At 35.5% G+C, this 24,835-nt stretch overlaps 1 protein-coding gene across 1 annotated transcript in view; it reads left to right on the top strand.

The window, feature by feature from the left end:
• Nucleotides 1-24,835, top strand: part of RP1 (RP1 axonemal microtubule associated) — a 310,551-nt gene that overhangs the window by 86,677 nt on the left and 199,039 nt on the right. Inside the window, exons 9-12 of the mRNA XM_045560987.1 lie at nt 9,426-9,501; nt 10,349-10,425; nt 10,527-10,558; nt 10,721-10,850. Coding sequence (XP_045416943.1) covers nt 9,426-9,501; nt 10,349-10,425; nt 10,527-10,558; nt 10,721-10,850 — 315 coding nt within the window. The remainder of the gene's footprint in view (nt 1-9,425; nt 9,502-10,348; nt 10,426-10,526; nt 10,559-10,720; nt 10,851-24,835) is intronic.

Raw genomic sequence — 24,835 nt, 5'->3', positions numbered from 1 at the left:
GGACCTGAATTCATAGTAAGCATTAAGTCAAATAATGTTACACTCCCACAGTGAGTCAGATGACTCTCAGGCAAGCTTGTCAGTGTTCTACTATAATACTGAAAGGACATGTAGTCATCTTTTGGCCTTATTTCTGGGTTTTTGTTAATTTTTCTAAACAAAGGCAAAAATTCTCAGCCTGAAAAATCCTCATGTCCAATTATATGTTCTATGCAAGAGACACACTTAAAATAAATGGCCCAGTAATAATAGAAAGAAAAGTTCAGGTAGTGATATGTCAGAAATATGTAAATAAAACAAATGATTTTAATTATAATATTAATATTACAAGATAAAGTAAAATTCAAGACAATAAGCACTGAAAAGTCCAAGGAGGGTAATTTTTTAAATAAAGTTTATGATTCACAAGGAACTTATAACATTTATGAGCTTTTATTCAGTAGATAACATTGCTAGTAAAAACATAAAGTAAAATCCTCTTAGATACTCAAAAAGAAATGAAAAGAAGATAGGATGGAATTTTATCATATGTCTCAGATTTTGGCAGGTTAGTCAGGTACTTCAGTTACTTTCCTCAAGTATTTAGTGTGTAGGCAGAGAAATACTTTCATTTCAAAGATCCATGAAACATTTTTACAATTTGACTCTTATATTAGGCCAAAAAGAAAATCTCAATAAACTTCCCCAAATTGAGCTATATTCTCTGACCACAATTTAATGAAACCAAAATTTAATAAAAAAAGATGAAAGTAAAAAAAAAAATTCAATCACTTAGGTATTTCAGTCCTCTCCATAATTTGGAGCCAAAGTAGAAATCAAAATTATAATTACAGTCTAACAGAATGTTAAAATGGTATTTTTTCTGTCTCATTTTGGGCTTAGGTCTCAAAGGACCAGAATAAAATAATAGAAATCAGGGTCTAACTATCTCTCTTAGTTTGTTCCAGGCTGGCATAACAAAATATCTTAGACTGGGTAATTTATAAAGAACAGAAATTATTTCTTACAATTTTGGAGGCTGGGAAGTCCAAGATCAAAGTCCTGGCATTTGCAGTCTGGTAAAGGCCTTATTGCATTGTCCTCCCTTGGCAGAAGGGCAAAAAGGGCCTAGCTAATGCCCTTCAGCCCTTTTATAAGGGTACTAACCCCATTCATGAGGGCAGAACCCTCGTGACTTAATCACCTCCTAAAGGCCCCGCCTCTTAATAGCATCACATTGGGTCTTAGGTTCCAACAGATCAATTTTGAGAGGGACACATACATTTAAACCCATCCCAAATGTAGGCACAAGGCCACATATATAGGACTTATGAAGGAAGAGGCAGACAACAAATTAGGGGTTCACTATTGAGTGTAAAGGGTGCAAGTTTTTGTTATAGTAGATCAGCAGTTGCTGTGATATCTGTATAATGCCCAGCAATAGAAGAGGGTGGAATGTGTTTTTCCTATATGAAGAAACCACTTGAGGAACCTGTGCTGTCTAGAATTTGTTACATGACTCCTACCTGAGTAACAGTCTACAGGCTGCCTCAGTGGCCTTTGGCCATGAAGGAAGGGAAGCGTGGAGAATAGTCAGTGTAGAATGTTAGGCAGATAATCAGAGCAGATATGAAGGTTAATGATCCCTAGAGTTAGAGGGTCTTCCAAGAACCCACCAAACTCTCCGTAGTCTGCTTTTAAATGTCTGTTAACAAATACATTATGTATGTAAACAGTGCCAGTTAATAAGACTTTCCTAGATTATTACCTCTCCTCTTTCCCTATCATTTTTATCCTATTTCTAACTTGGAAGGGTCAAAAATCATGATCTGAGTGCTTGGGGCTGAGGAGGCAGTAGTATTAGGTTGAGCATCCCAAACCTGAAAATCCAAAATTTGAAATGCTTCAAAATTTGAAACTTTTTGAGTGCTTTCATGATGCTCAAAAAATATGCTTATTGGAGCACTTCAGATTTCGGATTTTCAGATTTGTCATGTTTAACCAGTGAGTATAAACACAAGTGTCCTCAAATATGAAAAAATCTGAAAACTGAAACACTACTGGTCCCAAGCATTTCAGATGAGGGATATTCAACCTGTGGAAGGCAGGAAGAAGTAGTCAACCTGGAGCTTGCGCACCTCCCAAGGTTTCAGAATTGAAGATGGGGGAGGGGAGACATTTTATCTTTAAATGAAATTTGGAGTTTTGATTATTACATGGGATTGGTCATTATAATTGTTGACATGCACCCAATTTTGCTATTAAAAAAACCCCAATGGACGTTTTATCTGAGAGTGACCAGAAAAATCAAAGTACATGTTTCAAATTTCATTCAAGGAGGGGAAGAAAAGGAAAAGTTCTGTGAATAGATTTAAATGGATAGAGGTGTGAAAATAAATTTTCTTTTTGTTCCCTGTGGAATTCTGGTCTTTCAACATAAGGAGTGTATCATTGACTATTTAGAAAATAGTAGTACAATTTATAATAATTCAAAGTCATATTCAAAGTCTCAGTTTCAGTATTGTGTAGTAGGAAAAACAAACTCTTTTCTCTATGCTCTCAACATTCAACACTCCTGTGACCAAATGTATAGGATTCCTCCTCCAATACCCTACAACAAGCTGGGTGCCCTACAATTTAATTCAATTCTGACAGTATATACTGGAGTTAGCATCAGATCCCACAGGTTAAGGGATCAGTCCTACAAGACTGGCCTCTACTTCAGATGTCAGTCACAAGTCTAGCCCTCCAGAACATCTGACCAACTGGTTATAAATTGGTGGTTCCCACAACCCACTCTCAACTTCAGTCATTTGCTAGAGCAACTCACAGAACTCAAGGAAACGCTAACACTTATTGGTTTATTATAAAAGGTATTATAAAAGATACAGATGAACAGCTAGATGAAGAGGTACACAGGGCAAGGTGTGTGGGATGGTGTATGGAGCTTCCATGTCCTCTCCAGGTGCATCACCTTCCCAGCACCTCTAGGTCTTCAGCAACTGGAAGTTCCCTGAACTTTGTCCTTTATGGTTTGATGGAGGCTTTATTACATAGTCAGGATTGATTAAATCATTGGTCATTGGTGATCCAGTCAACTTTCAGGCCCTCTTCCCTCCCCTTTCCCCCTAGGTCTGGAGGTGGAACTGAAAGTTCCAACCCTCACATCAGTGTGGTTGTTTCCTCTGGCCAGCCAGTCTCCTCCCTGAGGCTGAGGCTAATCAGGAGCAGCAGCGGCTACTAGTGATCTCATTAGCATACAAAAAGACACTTAATCACTTTGGCAGTTCCAAAGATTTTAGGAGCTATATGCCAGAAAACCAAAGAAGAAGGGAAGAAGACCAAAAACTATATTTCTTACTGTAAATCACAATGAGAAGTATTAATAAAGAGAAAATAAAAAATAAGTGAATTAAACTATTCAGAAAGGGATGTAAGGTATAAGGAAATATTGAGAAAATTATGAGGAAGAAAATAAAGATAAAAATAGAAATCAAAGACAAAAAATAGAAAAACAAAAGAATTGACATCACTTATAAGAACTGGTTCTTAGGGGAAAAAAAAAAAGCTGATACATACAAACCAGACACTGAAAAGTCTGATAAAAAAGGGAGTCACTGAGCATGGTGGTATGCACATGTAGTCCCAGCTAGTCAGGAGGTGGAGGTGGGAGGATTGCTTGAGCCTAGGAGTTTGAGACCACCTGGGCAGCATAGTGAGATCCTGTCTCTAAAAAAATTTAAAAAATAAAATAAATTAAATAGAGAAAGACAATAAATCCCCAAATTAGATAGAGTAAGTGAATATACATGGGTTATAAAAACTTTGAGAATACTATATTCAGTTTTGGGCTAATAAACTTTATGAAAAGGATGACTAAGAAAAATTAACCCAAGAAATTTGTCCTGAGAAATTATGAATGACCCAAGAAAGTAAATTTGACTTAGTATTGACCCAAGAAAAAGTATAAAATAAGAATGGTCAATAAAAATAAATTTTTTAGAAGGCTTAATTACCTCCAAAAAGCTCTGGCTGTGTTTGAATTTATGAGTACTTTTTCTAAAATGTTCAAGAAACAGACAGTTCCAGTGCTGAATAGAATGTTCCAGATGGCTTCTAAATAGATTTAATGGTACCAGAACTTGAATATGTACAAAATATAGAAATGTGATTCCATAATTCTTACATTTATCTTCTAATATGTTCAAAATGTGAACAGGAACACCTATGGACCTCAGAGGACATATTCTAAAGGAGCTATTAAATATTTTTCTCATTATATTCATATTTTATATTAAAAATTAAAGTAAATAATTTTGATAATTTTTCCATATTAGTTTTAAAATATTTTAAACTGAGGTTAAATTTCTCATTTTCCCCACCCTAAATATTGAAATAAAATTGATGATGTGTGACTTCCGAGAATTTGCACAGGGTGCAGAAACCAATGCCATTAGTTTCACAGGGTTTTCATTTTCTAGAAGAACAATTATAGGTCAGTCTCACTGATAAATATATGTGTAGGTATTCTAAGTGAAATGTGCAAAAGTAAATCGAGAAGTATAATATATAACAAGATTAATACATAACAATAAGTAGGGTTTATGCCAAGAAATGGAAGGATAGTTCCATAAAAGGAAATCTATTAATAAAACACATCACCGCAAAAGGTTGAAGCAGAAAAATTAATTGTTAACAATTAATATCTTTTTCTGTTTAAAATTCTTTAAAAATTTGGAATAGAAAAATTATTTATATAAAATTATTTAAAAATTTAACTTAGGCCAACCTCTTAATAAACAATGGGTTTTTCTCATTATGAATATATACTAGTTATTCTTTGGAAAGCATCATAATAAGGATTATAATAAGATTTTTAAAGTAGTTATATTTTAGAAAGAAGTTAACATTATTGCTTACAGGAGATAAAAGTGTCTATTAAGATTCAAGGAGGATCAACTGAAAAATGAACAAAAGAAATGAGAATTTATAAGGTGAATAAATATTAAATCAATATATAATAAATGGTGGCTGTTTTATATACTAGCAATATTTGAAAATATAAGATAAAAATATCTTTTTCAGAGTAGCAGCCAAAATATGTGTCTAATAATTAATATCAACAATAAAAAATACAGTCCCATTTGTATTAGACTGGCCTTATCTGAAGGGCATATTAAGAAGTACTAGGGGCTCTAGCCAAGAAAGTTTGATTTACAGGTTTTGGAGTAAGTGATCCTATTCCTTAACCATTCACTTGCCAGTGATCATGGCTGGCTGTGTAATCCAGTCCTCATGATGCTCCAGAAGCGCTGTCGTCATTTGGTGAGAGAGGTGAAGGTTTTGTGCACCACATATTTAGGTTAGGCCCCAGGTGCCTGTTTCTGTGGTGTGTCAGCAGTAAAAGGACTCCAGAATTTTGGTAAGCCAAATTGCACCCAGGCCTGTCCTTTTGGTTTGGTGAAAGCAATCTGCTGCCAGATTCATTTTATATAATATCCCAGATTACAGAGGAAAGAGACAGCTGCAGTGGTTTCTTTGTAGAATGACTATTGGTTGCTCCAAAATCAAGTGGAGCATCACAAGTGGGGAAATGAGAGAATTAATAGAGGAGGGTAATAATATACAAATATACCTACTAATTTTGATCAAGAGACATCACAAACTCAGAGGAGAGAAAATCTGAAATTCAGAGCAACACAACTCACCCAAAGGTAAGTTCTGAGAGAGACAGCAGAGTTCCTTTTCTAGCCTTAAGTGAAATAAGCCAGTCACAAAAGACCACTTGTGTGATTCTGTTTGTCTGAAATGTCCAGAATAGAGAAATATATCAGTCAGGAAGTAGATTAGTGGTGGCCTAGGTCTGGGAGAGGGAAGAGAGGGGAGATCTGAGTAGGTACAATGTTTCTTTTGGGACTGATGAAAATGTACTGAATTTGGGTTATGGTGATGGTTGCACAACCCTGCAAATATGCTACAAACCATTGAACCTATTTAAAAAGGTAAACTTTATGGTCTGTAAATTATTTCCCAATAAAGCTCTTAAAATGATTCTACTATTTATCTGGAAAAATTAAAAGGATGTAATAGCTGAGAACATCTTGTAAAAAAAATTAACAAGGCAGATTTTCATATTAAAATGCATTAAAGGTGACAATTTTTAAATGTAGTTTGGTAAAAATTACAGTAATAGGCAGACAGCTAAATCAGTAATACAGAATAAACTCTGAACTAGGTTTTAAGTAGACTTAATAGAAAAATGAGCAATGGATATATATATATAAAAAAATCCAAAATGACCAAAAATAAATTTTTATTACTTGAAGAAATAAAAACTTAACAATTCTGCGCTACATTTTTAATTAAACTTTTTATTTTGAGATTATTGTAGATTCAAATGAAGTTATACGAAATAATACAGATTCTCTGTACCCCGTACCCAGTTTCCCCCAATGGTAACATCTTGCAAAGCTATTGTAAAATATCACTACCAGGATATTGATATTGATACAGTCAAGACACAGATGAATACCATCACTAGAATGATCCCTCATGTTGACCTTTTATGGCCACATACACCTTCTTTCCTCTCTACTCCTTTCCCCAGGGCCCTGTTCTTAATCTCTGGCAACCACTAATCTATACTATATTACTAAAATTTTTCATTTCAGGAGTAATACAAATGGAATCATATGTAATCTGTTGGGATTGATTTTTTTCCTCCTTGTATAATTTCCTAGAGATTCATTCAAGTTGTGCATGTCAATTGTTCATTCCTTTTTATTGCCTTTTGTATCCCATGCTATGGATTTCCCTCAGTTTAACCATTCACTCGTTGAAGGACATCTGGATTACTCCTAGTTCCGAGCTGTGTTGAATTCATCAAAGAAAATGGCCAAGACCAAAGTCAGTGGGGTAGAGTGGGGTGAGGAAGGATGAACTGTGGACAAATAATGTAGTGTTCCATTATTAGTGTTATTAAGTGTTATTTGGAAATACCACTTAATTTGACTCAGTAATTCCAGCTAGAAAGTTATCCAAAAAAATTGAGAGGAATAAATAAAATGTATGCTCAAAACTGCAGTTATATTATGCATAATAGTAAAATTCCCTATCTTAAAATAGAAAATGTATTTTGTATGGTATGTCCATACTGAAATACAACACAACTTTAAAAAAAATCATGTCTGAGAATATTTAGGAAAAATATGGAAATGCTAATGTATAATGTCAAGTGAACAAAGCAGATATGTATTTAGAGTAATTAATACTCACTAGTTGCTGTAACAAACTACCCCAAAATATGAGGGGCTTCCTACAGCAAGTGTTTATTTGTTGTTCACACAACAGTCCGATGTAAGTTGGAAAGTTTCCCAGGCAGCTATTCTTCAGTGAACTGGGTTAGGCCTTGGCCAGGTGTGGTTGCTCCAGGTGCTACATGGCTATCAAGGTCACCACAGGAGGTGGAATCAGCCAGAGAATCACAGGGGATGTATTAAATATTTAAAGGCAAAGCTTGCAAGTGACTTGTATCATTTTTGTTCTCATTCCATTGGCAAGAAATGAATCATATGGCCACTGCCTAATTTTAGGGTAGGCTGAGAAATGCAGCCATCTCGTGTAACCAGAAAGAGGGAACCATGTGATAAGCACATAGCTTGTATCCATTACCACAGGGCACCGAGCCTTTACACAGTAGGATTCAATTTGATTACATATGTGCATGCTATATATAGGCATAGAACAAAATTGAAAATGTATATACCAAATTAACTGATTTTTTTGTATGTGCATTGTATATGGTTTCAATACCTTTTTTTGTCCCTTTTCTTAAACCCAATCCAATAAAAAATAAATATTACATTAAGTAATTAATAATATAAAATTACTTATTCTATGTATTGTGCAAGAAAGTGGCACATTGAGTAGAATTTTATATAACTGTTTAACTCCTATTCTTTTGGCCTAATCCCTGCAGGAATAGCCTAGCTTTCTTCAGGAACTCATATTTTCTACTTCTAAATCCAGTCATGGGTCTTCTTACTTACATGAAAAACATACTAAAAATATAGACAATATATTTTTACATTAATAGTTTTAAACTAACATATTAATTTATAATTTTTTTAAAATCAATACCTAATTACCTCCAAGAATTTTCTCAGTAGCTCTTAAAACCCATTTCAGAATTCTGGTAACATTTTATTTTTCCTTAAAGGAGACAAGTAATTCTTTTTTTTTTTTTTGGTAGTATTTAAAATGAAATTAAATAATAACATTTTGAGGGATTTCATTTCAGACAGAAAGAATAGCATATGTAAAGGCATAGAATTGTGAATGTAAATAATCTATGGCAGTCATTTTCAAAGTGTGGTTCCTGGAGCATCAGCATTGCCTGGGAACTTGTTAAAAATCTGGTTCTTGAGGTCTTATTTAGGATAACTAACCCTCCTAGTTTGCCTATGGTTTTAGCACTGAAAGCCCCGCATCCTGGGAAACCCCTCTGCCTTGTGCCGATTGATCACCACAGGCTGCCTATGCCAGGCCTATTAATCAGAACCTGAATGTGGAGCCCAGCTGTCTGTGCTATTATAATCCCTCCTGGTGATTCAGATGCATGCTAAGTTTGAGAACCACTAACCTAGGGAACTGTGAAGAGTTTGGCACCACTAAGTGATGGCAATATGTGATGAGGGATGAAGCTGAAGAGTAAGCAAAAAGCTCTTGTTATGTTTTGTTAAAAAGTTTTCTCCTAGGGCTGATTTGTATAAACTTATCAACTCAAGATTTTAATTGGGGAGGATATATTTTGAGCTGGATCTTTACATAGATAAAACCACTATGACTAATTAAAATATTTTATCTATAAATAAAATTATATTTTAACCAACTCCAGTTTGCAAATTAATATGAAGTTAAACATTTAAAAAGAAATAACTACCTCGGTATACCAGCTCAGCCTATGTGTTTGGACAGGATTTCTGAATGACTGTTAATTTCTATCCAATCAAAAAATATATATTTTGTTCATATAGACTTGGTCCAAATTTGAACTTTAGTAACTTTCTAGAAATGGAAAGTATTGCTAACTCATCAAGTATATATTCTTTGGAAGATGTTAGGTCCAGGATTATGAATGCAGTTTGTGAAATCAAGAGCAGCTACACAATTGTACTATTTTCAATCATTTGGAAAAGCATGTTGAAATAGATATCACAAAACATGAAGCCCTAAAATAATGCTATGCTTTTGTTACATGTATAAGAAATATGTTTAAATGTTCTTTGCAGTTTACTTCTATTACATCTTTATTTGAAGTATTAAAGCATTATGTTGCACAAAGCCTTTACATATATTTGGAAGTTAGAACTTGTTTCTCAAAACTTGAAATAATGCTGGACCATACATATTTACATCACACTTTTCTTTCTTTAATTTGTGTAAAGGAAATGGCTGGTTTCTTGAAGATGTGGTCATCAAGGATCCTACTACAAACCACAAATATGCCTTCTTTTGTCACAGGTTTGTAGGTGTGCTTTTATATTGAACAAACTCATTTTAGTTTGAAGTTCATGTATTTTTGAGAACTGGGTAGATTATTCAGTTATTCCTAGTCATTGATGATTTGTTGGATAACTTTTGTCAACATTAATCTTAGGGGCTACTGCTTCTAGTGAAAAAGATGTCCATATGTTTATCATCATTTCTGATGATATAAATTTAGTATTTAATGGTAAATTAAGATATATTATTAAAATATTATATTTCTCTATGTATCAGGAAGGATAATAAAGTCTCTCATAAGAAAACATATTCCCTTTGGACTAGGTCCCAAATTAGGTTCAAAAATAATAAATGTACATAGTATTTCAAGTAGCTTTTTATGCAATGATGATATTACTGACCCACTGTCAATAGGCTTTGATTTTTGAGTTATTTCCCAGTAGTGATGATAGATTTGCTTTTTCTTTCAACACTCTCCTGCCTCTTTCCCCATGGAACCAATAATAGCCATTTATGAAATAACTGACCAGAGTTTGAACTGTAGTTGGTGGCCAAATAACAGGATAAAATAATTGATACAAAGGACATAAAACCTATGACTTTGGCAGTTAGCAGACTGATTGAGTGGATTAGGGAAAAACATATTTTATCCTTACCAGATACTAGCTGCTTTTTCCACTTCCCTTGTACTCTTATAGTCATTTTAGAATTTCCTTTTCCGTTATGCACTTCTCTGTTTTTAACAGCTAGATATGCATGTCTTTTCTCATTCCTGCTATCCATTATTTTTGACCCAGGTAGATAATTGCCAGGGGTGGTGTAAATATAAAGCCTAAAAATAATTGATACGCTTTTCTTTCCACAGATGGCTGGATCAAGGGGAAGATGACAGTAAAATTGTCAGAGAACTGTATGCCAGGGATAACAGTATCTTCTCTGCAAGTAAGTATCATGTACACACATTTCTTGGAAAATTATTTTTTATTATGACTGAAGAAAGCATGATGCTGCCAAAATTAATGGTCCTCTCTTTACTTTCTCAGGGCAGAAGGTAGAACTTAAGAGAAAACAAACAGTAAGATTTTGCTTTGGGCTTTAAATTATTTAATACAGTGTTCAAATGGCTATTTGATGTGTTAAAACAAAACAGTGTATAATGTTTAGTAATGGGTGTTTCTTAGTAATTTCTTCTCTTTGTTTCTTCTCATACTGATGTTTTGTCTGTTTTTCTTTTTAGTGGACTGCAGAAAGCTGGAAGTTCACAAAAGGAAATACTATTCAGTTCTACAACAGGCTGACTGGAGGGTTTGTCCGTCTGCATCCAGATGGCACCGTTGATGCCATTGGGGAGAAGAGAGACAAATATGGTAAAATCACTGGACAAAACGTGTGGTGCTGGGACAGGTCTTGGAACTAAAGGAAGGAGACTTCTAGACACAGTTTAATTTATAGTTTTGCTTCTTTTGTAGATGGCTTTACACCAGTATTAGGCCATTTAAATAATTCACTATCTGCATTAATATAAATGATCAATAGATGACAAGCTTTAAATCTGGCAAGACAATGTCATTATGCAGAATAGTATACTAGGAAAAATTTATATTTTGTATTTCTTAAATGAAGAATAAAATGTGGTAATGAATACTAACTTTATAAAAAGCAGCAGTTGTGGCTCTTGAATATGATAATTTAAGGAATTAAGTCACTTCTCCTATCAAGTGCCTATTCTGTTCAAAACACCATGTTAAATAATTTGAGAGCCAAAGAAATAGCTGAAATACCATCCTGAATTCCAGAGATTGATAATCTAATGAAGAAGACAAATACATACAACAATTTTAATAATGGTTGTTTGTAGGTAGTGTCATAATGAAAGTACAAAGGAAAAACTAGCAAAGCAAAGATGGATTTGATATTTAATATCTCATGTCATGGAGCCATAACCATAAAAATTAACAAGTAATAAATTTGTGATGTAGATCTTTGACTATAAACCCAAACCTCCAACTCTTTTTGAAATTTGAACTTTCACTATTTACACAAAATTTATCTGCTGTATCTACTAATTCAACTTTTCTATACTTTGTTAGAAACTATGCTGTTCAAACAGCTTCTAGGATGAGCTAGAAAATATTAACCTATAGCATTTTCTTAAGATGCAACTCCCTCTACCTCATATTTCAGTTCCTAGGGAATATTCCAGTTTTCTCCTCTGTGAAAATATGTGGCCATCTAAGAATACTTTCTAGTAGCTTCTCTTTCCAAAATTATTCTTTAGACATTTTCCATACCTATTGGTTCCCACTTGGGGTTACTTATCCACTTAGACCATTCAAAATGGTCCTTCATATCCTGTTCCCTGGGTTCCTTATTGCCAATGTTGATAATCTTTTATTTTATTAGTATGGTAGGTTGCATGTATCTGCAAATATGTCCACAAAAACATCTATTGTTAAATCAGAACCTATAAAGGATCTATCTCAGTTTTACCCTACTTGTAGGAAACATGAGACCACTGGGTCGGAGACCAAGACAGTTTATTTCTCACAGCAAATACAGCAGCTGGAGCAATATCTTGTGTCAGGTTTCCTAAAACCCAGTCCTGCAATGTCATGAAGTGAGGGCCTGGTGGTACCAGCACATGCAGTTGTGTACAGTTTGCAAATTAGGAAACTCTGATCTTGTATAGGGCTACCCACCCTTTCCTCCAGAGAATGAGACAAATATACTGAGTGAGAAACAGAGACAGACAGAACTTATCTGTATTCTGGAATGTAAGCAAATATCCGCCATGGAGGGGAAGGAAAGGTCTTTTTTTTTTCCTTTAATTTCAGAATATTATGCGAGAATAAACATTGAGGAAAGGTCTTTACCTTTACTCCCCTGGATCATTTCAAGAGACAGAGATATCTTTAAGCTTTCCTGTGCTGGAATGTCTCCTCATACAAACATTTTGTAAATGCTTTTTTTCAGAGGGATTGGACCATGCAGGAACATGAAACATCTAGGGAATAGAGAAAATTGTCTTCTTGTGCATTCCACAGGCAGTTTATAAATGGAACTTGCTATCCCACATCAAGAAGTGGAATTGATTTCCTCACCCCTTTCTGAGTCAGCTCTTTCTCCATGTTTTGACTAATTGAATGCAGCTGAATTAACACCTTAACTTGTGTGATCTGCATCTTCTACCTTCATTTCTTGAATTAATCCTTCTTGGAACCCAGCCCTCATGCAGTAAGGAAGTGCAGGTGGCCATGCAGAGAGGTCCTAAGGAATGAACTGGCTCTACAGCCAGCACTAGCTGCCAGCATGTGATCCTCTGTGTAGACCAAACTAACCAGTAGATAATGAAAATAGAGAAACTTTACCCTTCAGTGTTTCAAGCAGCTTAATATGGCTAGTCCTGCCATATAGAAAGCCAAATGAGCAGTCCTAGAAAAGGCAGGTGCAGGATGGTGTGAGTAATTTCCCTCAGTGTAACTGACATTTTTGCAACAGGAGGTCTTTTATGTGTGATAATTACTTGCAGGATTATTTTCTGATGTTCTGCTCAGTGTCCCATAAATTCACACTCATGAATCATTTTCACATGCCTAGAAAGTGTTGTGATGAACAATGCTGACCTGTAGACATCTTTTCAGGAAAATATTTTAAGAGCATGTTTCAGAGATATTTTCACTCTGCAAAACAATGTTTTTTGTCACCATAAGCCAATCTTTCTATTTAGTTATTAAGGTGGTTGTGAATTTAGTTATTTCCATACTCAGAGAGTTTGAATGTTGATTTCTTTGAGTGCTGCTGAATCATTTCTTTTTTTTTTTATTTCAGCTTATTGTGGGGGTACAAAAATTTAGGTTATGTATATTACCCATGCCCCCCATCCCCCCGAGTCAGAGCTTCAAGCGTGTCCATTCCCCAGACAGTGTACATCGCACTCATTATGTAGGTAAATACCCATCTCCTCCCCCCACCCCCCACATCTATCTGACCCCCAATTGGTGTAATTCCCAAATGTGCACTTAGGTGAAATGTGCACTCAGGGAAACCAATTTGCTGGTGAGTACATGTAGTGCTCATTTTTCCATTTTTGGGATACTTCACTTAGTAGAATGGGTTCCAACTCTCTCCAGGAGAACAAAAGAGATTCTATATCACTGTTATTTCTTATAGCTGAGTAGTACTCCATGGTATACATATACCACATTTTACTAATCAATCCATTCATGTATTGATGGACATTTGGGTTATTTCCACATCTTTGCAATTGTGAATTGTGCTGCTATAAACATTTGGGTGCAGGTGTCTTTTTTATAGAATGACTTTTGTTCTTTTGGGTAGATGCCCAATAATGGGATTGCTGGATCTAATGGTAGGTCTACTTGAATCTGTTTAAGGTATCTCCATATTGCTTTCCACAGGGGTTGCACTAGTTTGCAGTCCCACCAGCAGTGTATGAGTGTTCCTGTCTCTCCACATCCACGCCAACATGTATAGTTTTGGGACTTTTTGATAAAGGCCATTCTCACTGGAGTTAAGTGATATCTCATTGTGGTTTTGATTTGCATTTCCCTGATGATTAGAGATGTTGAGCATTTTTTCATATGTTTGTTAGCCATTCTTATATCTTCTTTTGAAAAATTTATATTCATGTCCTTTGCTCACTTTTTGATACGGTTGTTTGATTTTTTCTTACTGATTTTCCTGAGTTCTAAATAGATTCAGTCCTTTATCGGATGTGTAGTATGCAAAAATTTTTTCCCATTCTGTAGGTGGTCTGTTTACTCTCATGACTGTTTCTTTGGCTGTGCTGAAGCTTTTTAATTTAATCAGGTCCCATTTATTTTTGTTGTAGCTGTGATTGCCTTAGGGGTCTTCTTCATAAATTCTTTGCCTAGGCTAATGTCTATAAGAGACTTTCCTACATTTTCTTCTAGAATTCTAATAGTTTCACACCTAAGGTTTAAGTCTGTTATCCACCGTGATTTGATTTTTGTGAGAGGTGAAAGGTGTGGGTCCTGTTTCAGTCTTCTACATGTGGCTATCCAGTTTTCCCAGCACCATTTATTGAATAACGATTCTTTTCCTCAGAGTATGTTTTTGCCTGCTTTGTCAAAGATTAGATGGCTATGTGAGGATGGTTTTATATTTGGATTTTCAGTTATGTTCCGCTGGTCTGTGTCCCTGCACTTGTGCCAGTACCAAGTGGTTTTAATAACCACAGCCTTGTAGTATAGTTTGAAGTCTGGTAAATTAATACCTCCCATTTTGTTTTTATTGCCTAAAATTGCTTTTGCTAAATGGGGTATTCTCTGGTTCCATAGAAAGTGTAAAATTATTTTTTCTATATCTGTGAAAAATAAGGTTGGTGATTTAATAGGGATTGCATTGAATCTGTAGATCCCTTTGGGTAGTATATAGACATTTTAACAATGTTGATTCTTCTGATCCATGAACATGGTATGGATTTCTACCTATTTACATGCTCTGCGATTTCCTTCCTCAGTGTTTCATAGTTCTCCCTATAGAGATCCTTTACCTCCTTAGTTAAATATATTCCTAGGTATTTTATTTTCTTTGTTGCTATTTTGAAGGGTATTGAGTCCCTAATTTGGTTCTCCATTTGACTATTATTGGCATATATGAATGCCTCTGATTTGTGTGTATTGATTTTGTATCCTGAGACCTTACTGAATTCATTGATCAATTCAGGAGTCTCTTGGTTGAATCCTTGGGGTTTTCTAGATATAATATCATATCATCAGCAAAGAGTGAGAGTTTGATCTATTCTGTCCCTATTTGGACACCGTTGATTCTGCTCATTCCTACTCAAAGTCATGGAAGCTAAACAACCTTCTCCTGAATGCTTATTTTATAAATGAAGAAATCAAGACAGAAATCAAAAGATTCTTTGAATTAAATGACAAAGGAGACACAAGTTGTCAAAATCTGTGGGACACAGCTAAAGCAATCCTTAGAGGAAAATTTATTTCCATAAATGCCTATATCAAAAAGACAGAAAACTTACAAATAGATAACCTAATGAATAGACTCAAAGAGCTGGAGGAAGAAGAACAGACTGACCCCAAACCCAGCAGAAGGAGAGAAATTAATAAGATCAAATCAGAACTAAATGAAAAGGACAACAAAAAAACCATATAGGAGATTAATAAAACAAAAAGTTTGTTCTTTGAAAACATAAACAAAATAGACACACCTCTGGCTAGACCAACCAAGAACAGAAAAGAAAAATCTCTAATAACTTCCATCAGGAACATGAAAGGAGAAATCACAGCCGATGCCACAGAGATACAATATATCATTTATGAATTCTACAAAAATCTTTATACACACAAACTGGAAAATGTGGAGGAAATGGACAAATTTTTAGAAACACACAACCTTCCCAGGCTCAACCAGGAAGAAATAGAATTCCTGAATAGACCAATATCAAGAACTGAAATCAAAACAGCAATCAAAAACCTTCCCAAAAAGAAAAGCCCTGGACCAGATGGGTTCACACCTGTATTTTATGACACCTACAAAGAAGAACTGATGCCCATCCTACAGAAATTATTTTCCAACATCGAGAAGGATAGAATTCTCCCCAACACATTTTACCAAGCTAACATAACTTTGATACCAAAACCAGGAAAGGACGCGACAAAAAAAGAAAACTACAGACCAATATCCCTTATGAATATAGATGCAAAAATTCTCAATAAAATCCTAGCAAATCGAATCCAAGTGCTTATCAAAAAAAATAATCCATCACGATCAAGTGGGCTTCATCCCAGAGATGCAGGGATGGTTTAACACACGCAAATCTATAAATGTAATTCACCACTTAAATAGAAGCAAAAATAAAGACCATATGATCCTCTCAATAGATGCAGAAAAAGCATTTGACGAAATTCAACGCCCTTTTATGATAAGAACGCTTAACAAAATAGACATAGACGGGGCCTATCTAAAAATGGTACAAGCCACATATGACAAACCCACAGCCAACATCATACTGAATGGAGAAAAATTGAAAGCATTGCCACTTCGAACTGGAACCAGACAAGGCTGCCCACTGTCCCCACTGCTATTCAACATAGTGCTGGAAGTCCTTGTGAGAGCAATCAGGCAAGAGAGCAGAATCAAGGATGTCCAAATAGGGACAGAAGAGATGAATCATTTCTTGGCAGTACTGGTTCTAAAATCAGACACACAGCTTGAAAAGTTCTTTGAAATACCACAGGGAGGTTCATTTTATGATCATAAGCTCTCAGGTAACCAATATTGTAACAATATTGACAGTGGCAGTCACAAACAGGTCTTCTTTTGTCTATTTGTGGGATCCTATAACTAAAACAAAGGACCAGACAACCAAAGCTATTCAATTTTTTAAACACTGAACCCTTGATGGCTACTTTTATATCAGAGCCAGTTTCACAAATTTTACACCTTCTGAAATTTCAAAAGATTGATTATATGTTATGTAGTCATATAGTTTTCTCATTTTAATAGTGATAGTCTTTCAAGAGAAAAAAATTTATAATCTATATTCAAATATATTTGATTCATATTAGTGAAAGGATTTTAAATATTTATAATATATTCTGTAACTGGAAGTTTCTAATTGTGTCATTATCCTTTGTCCTCTGTTATCTATGTGTGGATCTATCGATGTAAATAGTTTTACCAGGTTCTGCTAGTGGATTTTTGTTTTCTGTTTTTGGAATATTTATTTGGTGCTGGGTCAGACTATTGCATATGGAAAAGGTGATTGCATTCTTCATTGTAGAGGTTTTAAAATATGTCCACAAATTACTTGACACTGCTCCCTTCAAAAGGTGGAAACTAATTCCTCTCTCCTTCAGTATGGGCTAGATTTAGTGACTTTCTTCTAACAAATAGAGTATGGTTTAAATGACTGTGTGTGAGTTTCCAGAGTAGGTCATAAAAGGCACTGCAGATTTCTCCTGGCACTCTCTCTTGGATCACTCACTCTGGAAGAAGCCAGCCGTCGTGTCATAAGGACGTTCAAGCAGCCCCATGGAGCCACTGACCTGGCAAGGAACAGAAGTCTCTTGCCAACGCTATGTGAGTGAGTTATCTTGCAAGAGGATTCTTCAGCTCTAGTTAAGCCTTCAGATAACTACAGCTCCAACTAACAACTTGATCACAACCTTATGAAGAGCCATGCAGACATGTTGCTCCTAAATTCCTGATCTACAGAAATTGTAAGAAATAAATGTTTTAAGCTGTGAAGTTTGGGAGTAATATCTTACACAGCAATAGATCACTAATATAACACTTAATACACTGTTCTGTAAAGTTACTGCTCACAATATTTTCCAACCCTGGGCACTAGGAAGGACTTCACCTTTCCTTCACACTATGTTATGACTAGGAATGGGAAGGGCAGTATTGTTCTGATCTGTACTTGGGATCCTCATCTTCTCTCTTCTTTCTTGTTTTACTTCTACATTTTGTAGTGGTGCAATGGAAAGTCCTGAATATTAAGTGTAATTTTTATACGATGTTACTATTGATGCCTTTTTAATGACTGTGGATGCATTTTACAAAATGTTCCTTGAAGAATGTAGTGCAAAAATTAGGGAAAATATATTTCTAATATGAAAATAATGAATCATAAACTTTTCATGATAAAAACATGTAACAAACTAGAAATGGAAAGAAATTTCTTCTACATGGTAAAGGGCATTTATGAAAAATCCACAGCTGGCAATATAGTCAGTGGTTAAAGACTGAAAGCTTTCCCTGTGTTGAGGCTCAGAAAATGATACCCCAAAATGTTGTGCTTTGACATGCTGAATTAAAGAAGCAGTGTCAGAGTCTCTCTGACCACCCCGCCTTAATCCTCTTTCTCTCCCAAAGCACAGGATGAAGCTGTTCTCTGAAGTTTGCTTATCTCCCTAGAAACTGGACTCCCCCAAAAGGAACAGAGATACCGTTGATGCTTTTCCTGAAATTTCATTGATGAGAGAAGATTAAAATTCATATCACAGAGGATTAGACTGAAAATTTAACACTATACCTAAAGCCCAGACGAACTTCAAACATTGTCCCAAACTGTTATTTGTTCTCCGCTCTCATTCAACTTCTAAAGAGAATCATTTACAAGATAATGTCTACCTCCTGAATCTATTCATTTCCTCCCTAAAAATCATTTACTCCTACATTGTCATGTACCCTTTCCCTATGAAGAAGGGTATAGAAGCATCTTTACCCCCCTGGGTTACCGGGTAATCATTTCTCCTGTGATTCCCCCATGCTATGCATGCTAAAATAAATTTATATGCCTTTTTCTTCTATTCTTTTTTTTGTCAGTTCATTTTCAGCAAATGTTCAGAGAGTGAAGGGGGAAGCGTTCCCTTTTTGTCCCTACACCGCTAAATCAAAAACAAGACAAGGATACCTGTTTTTGCCACTTCTATTGAAATTTTTTACTGGAAGTTCTAGGTAGAGCAGTTAAGCAAGAAAAAGAAATAAAAAGCATCCAAGTTGAAAAGGAAGAAACAAAACTATATTTATAGATGACACGATGTCATATATAGAAAATCCTAAAGGATCCACACAAAAAAACTATCACACCTAATAAATAAAGTCATCAAGGTTATAGGAGGCAAGAGCAACACAACAAATGTTTATATTTCTCTACAGTAGCAACAAACAAACCAAAAATAAATATAAGAGAACAGTTCTGCTTAAAATAGCATCAAATTCTTAGAAATAAATTCAACCAAAAAGAGCAAGACTTGAACACTGAAAACTATAAAACATTTTTGAAAGAAAGAAGACTTAAGTAGATGGAAAGACGTGTCATATTTGTGGATTGGAAGTCTTAATATGTTAATATAGCAATACTCCCCAAAGTGATCTACAGATTCAGTGCAATCCCTATCAAAATTTCAATACCCTTTTCTGCGGATATGGAAAAAATATTAATAAATTTCATAAGGAATTTCAAGGGACCTTGAATAGTCAAAACAATATTGAAAAAGAATAATAAACTTGGAAGACTCAACTTTCCTGATTTAAAAAATTACTGGAAAGCTAAAGTAATCAAAACAGTGGTATTGGCATAAGGATAGATATAGGTGATATAGGTCAGTGGAATAGGATTGAGAGTCCAGAAATAAACCTATGCATCTATGGTCAATTGATTGTCAATAAGGGTGCCAGGACTATCCAGTGTTGAAAGAATAGCCTCTTCAACAAATAGCACTGGGACAACTGTATATCCAAATGCAAAAGAATGAAGTTGGACCCTTATCTCACAGCATATACAAAATTTAACTCAAAGTGAACCAAAGACCTAAATGTAGGACCTAATACTATGAAATTCTTAGAAGGAAACAGGTGTAAATCTGCACATCCTTGGAATAGTCAATAGTTTCTTACATATGACATCAAAAGCACAAACAAAGAAACCATAAATTGGACATCATCAAATTAAAAATATTTGTACATCAAAAGATACTATCAAGATCTGTGCTGGTATCTCTGGTTTAAAAAAAGATGCTATCAAGAGAGGAAAAGACAACCCATGAAATGGAAGCAAATATTTGCAAATCATATATCTGATAAGAGTTTATTATCCAAAATATATAAAAAGGTACAACTCAGTAACAAAAGATAATCCAATTAAAACAAATGGACAAGGTACCTGAATAGACATTTATCTGAAGATACGCAAATAACCAACAAACACGTGAAACAATGTTCAATGTCATTAGGTAAATACAAATCAAAACCAAAATGATATGCCACTTCATGTCCATGAGGATGGCTATAATAAAAACAACAGATGATAACAAATGGTGACAAGGATGTGGAGAAACTAGAACCCTCATATATTGCTAACAGAATTGTTTTCTTTGGAAAACAATTTGGCATTTACCCAATGAGTTAACATAGAACTATCTTGGGACTTAGAAATTCAATTACTAGGTATATACCCAAGAAAATTGAAACCAAAACTTGTACACAAATGTCCATGGCAGCACTATTTACAATAGTCAAAAGGTAGAAACAACCCAAATGTCCATCAACTGATGAATGGATAAACAAATGTAGTATATCAATGTAATGAAATATGCAGCCATAAAAAGGAATGAAGTACTAATACATGCTACAACAGGGATGAAGCTTGAAAACATCGTGCTAAGTGAAAGAAGCAAGATGGAAAAGGCCACATATTCTATGATTCCATTTATATGAAATATCCAGAAGAGGCAAATTCATGGAGACAGAAAGTAGAATAGTGGATGCTAGGGGGCAGGGAATGGGATTGACTGCTTAATGGGTATGGGTTTCCTTTGGAGTGGTTAAAAATTTTGGAACTAGATAGTGGTGATGGTTGCACAACATGGTAATGAACTACATGCCACTTTGTTATACATGTTAGAATGGTAAAAATGGTGAATTTTATTTTATCACAATTTTTTTAAAAAGGGGTGAGCCATTGTGTACTGTACAATAGGAAGAGTACTGTACAAATTTGTAGTTGTTATGGATTTATATATTTTTTTAACAATTTTCCAAAGGCAGTATAGTGTTTTGAAGAAGGGACTTATATGTCCTATTTATTGATTCAGGAATATATGTGTGTGTGTCTGTGTGTGTATGTGTGTGTTGTTGATGTTTCTTCACGTAGGTACCTACATTTTCTTGTTAGTGTTATTCCTAGATTTTTGGTTGCTATAAATTGAACTATTTGGGTTGTAAATAGAACACTTTCTCATTATAAATCTAACATATTGAAAATATGTAGAAAAGTATAATTTTTATCTATTCAGTACTTATTAAGTGCCTACCATGTGTCAGGCACTGGTCTAGATATATATTTATCTTGAAACCTACTTTCTTAACTGACTATAATTAAAGACTTTTTTCAAGTCTTACAAACATAATACATTTATCTACTATTTCCTAATATTATAGTTACATCTATTATTCGGATTTCAAGCACTTTTCCACTGCCAAGAACATCCTAAAGAAAGTGAGATAGGATTCTGCAAGATGGCTGACCAGATGCAGCTGGTGTGTGCCTCTTCCTCATAGAAGAACCAAAATGTTGAGAAGATACCCACACTTCGAGTAAATCATCTTGGAAAGAACACTGGAATATAACAGATACACAGTGAGAGATGCTGAGGGTAAAGGAAGGGGAAGCAGGGCTGCCTGCTTTGGGTCACTGAGAGTCTTGAGTGGCCCCTGGAGCTAGACCCAGGGGAGGGGTAAGTGACAAACCCCTGGAGCTCGACAATCCTGCCATGAACCTTTACAGTTCTAGCTCCTCAAGAGCTCCTCAGTCCCCACTGGCCCCCAGACTGGCATAAGGAGCTGCCTGGAGATCACACAGAGGTACTGTTCAAAGTCAAGTGGAGTTCTACAGGCTTCTGAACATTGAGCAGCTGCAGTGTGGAACCATTCTGAAAGCCTGTACCCCAAGGCTATGATTTCTCCCGAGGCGACTACTGCTTCTACAAGCTGCTGGGCCAGCGAGGGAGAGGGGAGGCTGGATGCTTTCACATGTCCCAAAGACAAGTTCTGTCACTGCAGCTTCAGGCTACTGTGGGACCAAAGAGTGTTTGGACCATGTGCCCCACACCTGCTGGCCTCCCCCAGAGCTGCCCACCAGACTGATCCCCTAGAGAGAAGGATGCCCTTCCTGGTGGCAGGCCTGCAGCACAACTGCCTTTGAGCTACCTGAGAGTTCCACTGGCAGCCTAGGACCAGCTCTGCCCTTCGTATCACAGTCAATGCTTGAAATCAGGGTCCTGAGGACAGGTCCCCTGGCCTGGTCCCATCCCCCCAGGACTTAATCATGCCACTCAAAGGCATGGGGATGAGATTTACGAACTGATTTCGAGTGGGGAAGGAGCCCCTGCTGTCAGAACTGAGAGGAGAGTGTGGCATGGGTTCATGTGGTGTGTGATACAAACAAAAGTAGATTCAAAAATAAGAAGTAGCAACTTCTCCAGATGAGAAAAAATCAGCCTACGAACTCTGGCAGTATGAAAAAACAGAGTGTAATGACCCCTTGAAGGATCACACAAGCTCTCTAGCAATGGATCTTAACCAAAATGAAAATTCTGAAATGACAGATACAGAATTTAAAATACAGATGGTAAGGAAGCTTGATGAGATCCAAGAGAAAGCTGAAAACAAAAAGAAAAAAAAATAATGCAGGATATGAATGAAAAATTGACAAAAGAGATATTTTTAAAAACCCAGAATTTCTTAAAATGAAAGTTTCATTGAAGGAGTTACAATATGCAGTTGAGAGCTCAAAAAATAGAACAACTAGAAGAAAGAATTTCAGAGCTTTAAGGCAGGTTTTTCAAATTAACTTAGACAAAAATAAGTAAGAATTAAAAAAAAATGAACAAAGCCTTTGAGAAATATGGAATTATGTAATGTGTCCAAATATGCAAGTCATAGGTATTCCTGAAGAAGATAAAGAGAAAATAAAAACTGTGGAAAAACTATGTAAGGGAAGAATTGAGGAAAACTTACCTAGTCTTACAAGAGATTTAGACATCCAGATACAAGAGGCTCAGCGAACACCAGGGAGATATATTGCAAGATGGGCTTCACCAGCCATGTAGTCATCAGACTGTGTGAAGTCAACATGAAGGAAAAAAAATTTAAAAGCAACTAGAGAAAAACATCTGGTCACTTATAATAAAGGAAAACCCATCATACTGATAGCAGACTTCTTAGCAGAAACCTTATAAGCCAAAAGAGATTGGGGTCCTGTTTACAATGTTCTTAAAGGAAAGAACTTCCAGCAATGAATTTTGTTTTCCGCTAAACTAAGATTCATAAATGAAGGATAAATTAAGTCTTAGATAAGCAAATGCTAAGGTAATTCATCACCAATAGACCAGCCCTATAAGAAATGCTCAAGGGAATTCTAAATATGGAAACAAAAGGTTGGTACTTACCATTTTAAAATCACATGAAATCATAAAACTCCTAGGTTTTATTACACAATCAAGAATACAGGAAAGGGCTGGGCATGGTGGCTCACGTCTGTAATCCTAGCACTTTGGGAGGCCGAGGCGGGTGGATTGTTTGAGCTCAGGAGTTCAAGACCAGCCTGAGCAAGAGTGTCTCTACTAAAAATAGAAAGAAATTATATGGACAGCTAAATATATATATATATAGAAAAAATTAGCTGGGCATGGTGGTGCATGCCTGTAGTCCCAGCTACTTGGGAGGCTGAGGCAGGAGGATCACTTGAGCCCAGGAGTTTGAGGTTGCTGTGAGCTAGGCTGATGCCACAGCACTCTAGCCTGGGCAACAGAGTGAGACTCTGTCTCAAAAAAAAAAAAAAAAATAAGAATACAGGAAATTAGGTAACAACATTATGACAGGAACAAGACTTCAAATATTAATATTAAATTTGAATGTAAATGAATTAAATGCCCCACTTAAAAGATACAGACTGGTGGTATGGATAACAAAACAGAATCCAAATGTTTGTTGCCTACAAGAGACTCACTTAATGATAAGGTCTTACAGACTCAAAGTAAAGGAGTGGAAATGGATATTTCACACAAATGGAAACCAAAAACGAGCAGAAGTAGCTATACTTACATCAAATAAGACATACTTTAACTAAATAACAGTAAAAATGACAAAGAAGGTCATTATATAATGAAAAGGGATAAATTCAACAAGATATAACAGTCCTCTATATATACACACCCAACACCAGAGCACCCAGATTCAAAAACAGATACTACTAGACCTATGAAACGAGATAGACAACAATATCGTAAGAGTGGGGGACTTCAACACCCCCCTGACAGCACTAGATAGATCACTGTGGCAGAAAATCAATAAAGAAATACTGGAACTAAACTGGACTTGAACAAAGGGACTTAACAGACACTTACAGGACATTCTATCCCAAAACTACAGACTTCTCATTAGCACATGAAACATTTGCAAGGTAGACCATATATTGGTTTATAACACAATCTCAAAAATTAAAAAAAATCAAAATCTTATCAAGTATCTTCTCAGACCCCAGTGGAATAAAACTATAATAGAAATCAATTCCAAGAGGAACTCTAAAAATTATACAAATACCTGGAAATTAAACAGCCTGCTTCTGAATGTTTTTGGGAAAACGATGAAATCAAGATTGAAATTACAGTGTTTTTTGAAATGAATGAAACTAGTGACACAACATATGAAAACCTCTGGGGTTACTTGGTGTGTACAGTTTACAGTATTCAGGTGATGGGTACTCTATAAAAGCCCAGACTTTACCACTATGCAATGTATCCATGTAACGAAGCTGCCCTTGTACCCCCTAAATCTA

Source organism: Lemur catta, chromosome 9 (genome assembly GCF_020740605.2).
Source record: "Lemur catta isolate mLemCat1 chromosome 9, mLemCat1.pri, whole genome shotgun sequence".
Classification (NCBI taxonomy): domain Eukaryota; kingdom Metazoa; phylum Chordata; class Mammalia; order Primates; family Lemuridae; genus Lemur; species Lemur catta.
This window is presented reverse-complemented; position numbering and strand designations above follow the sequence as displayed.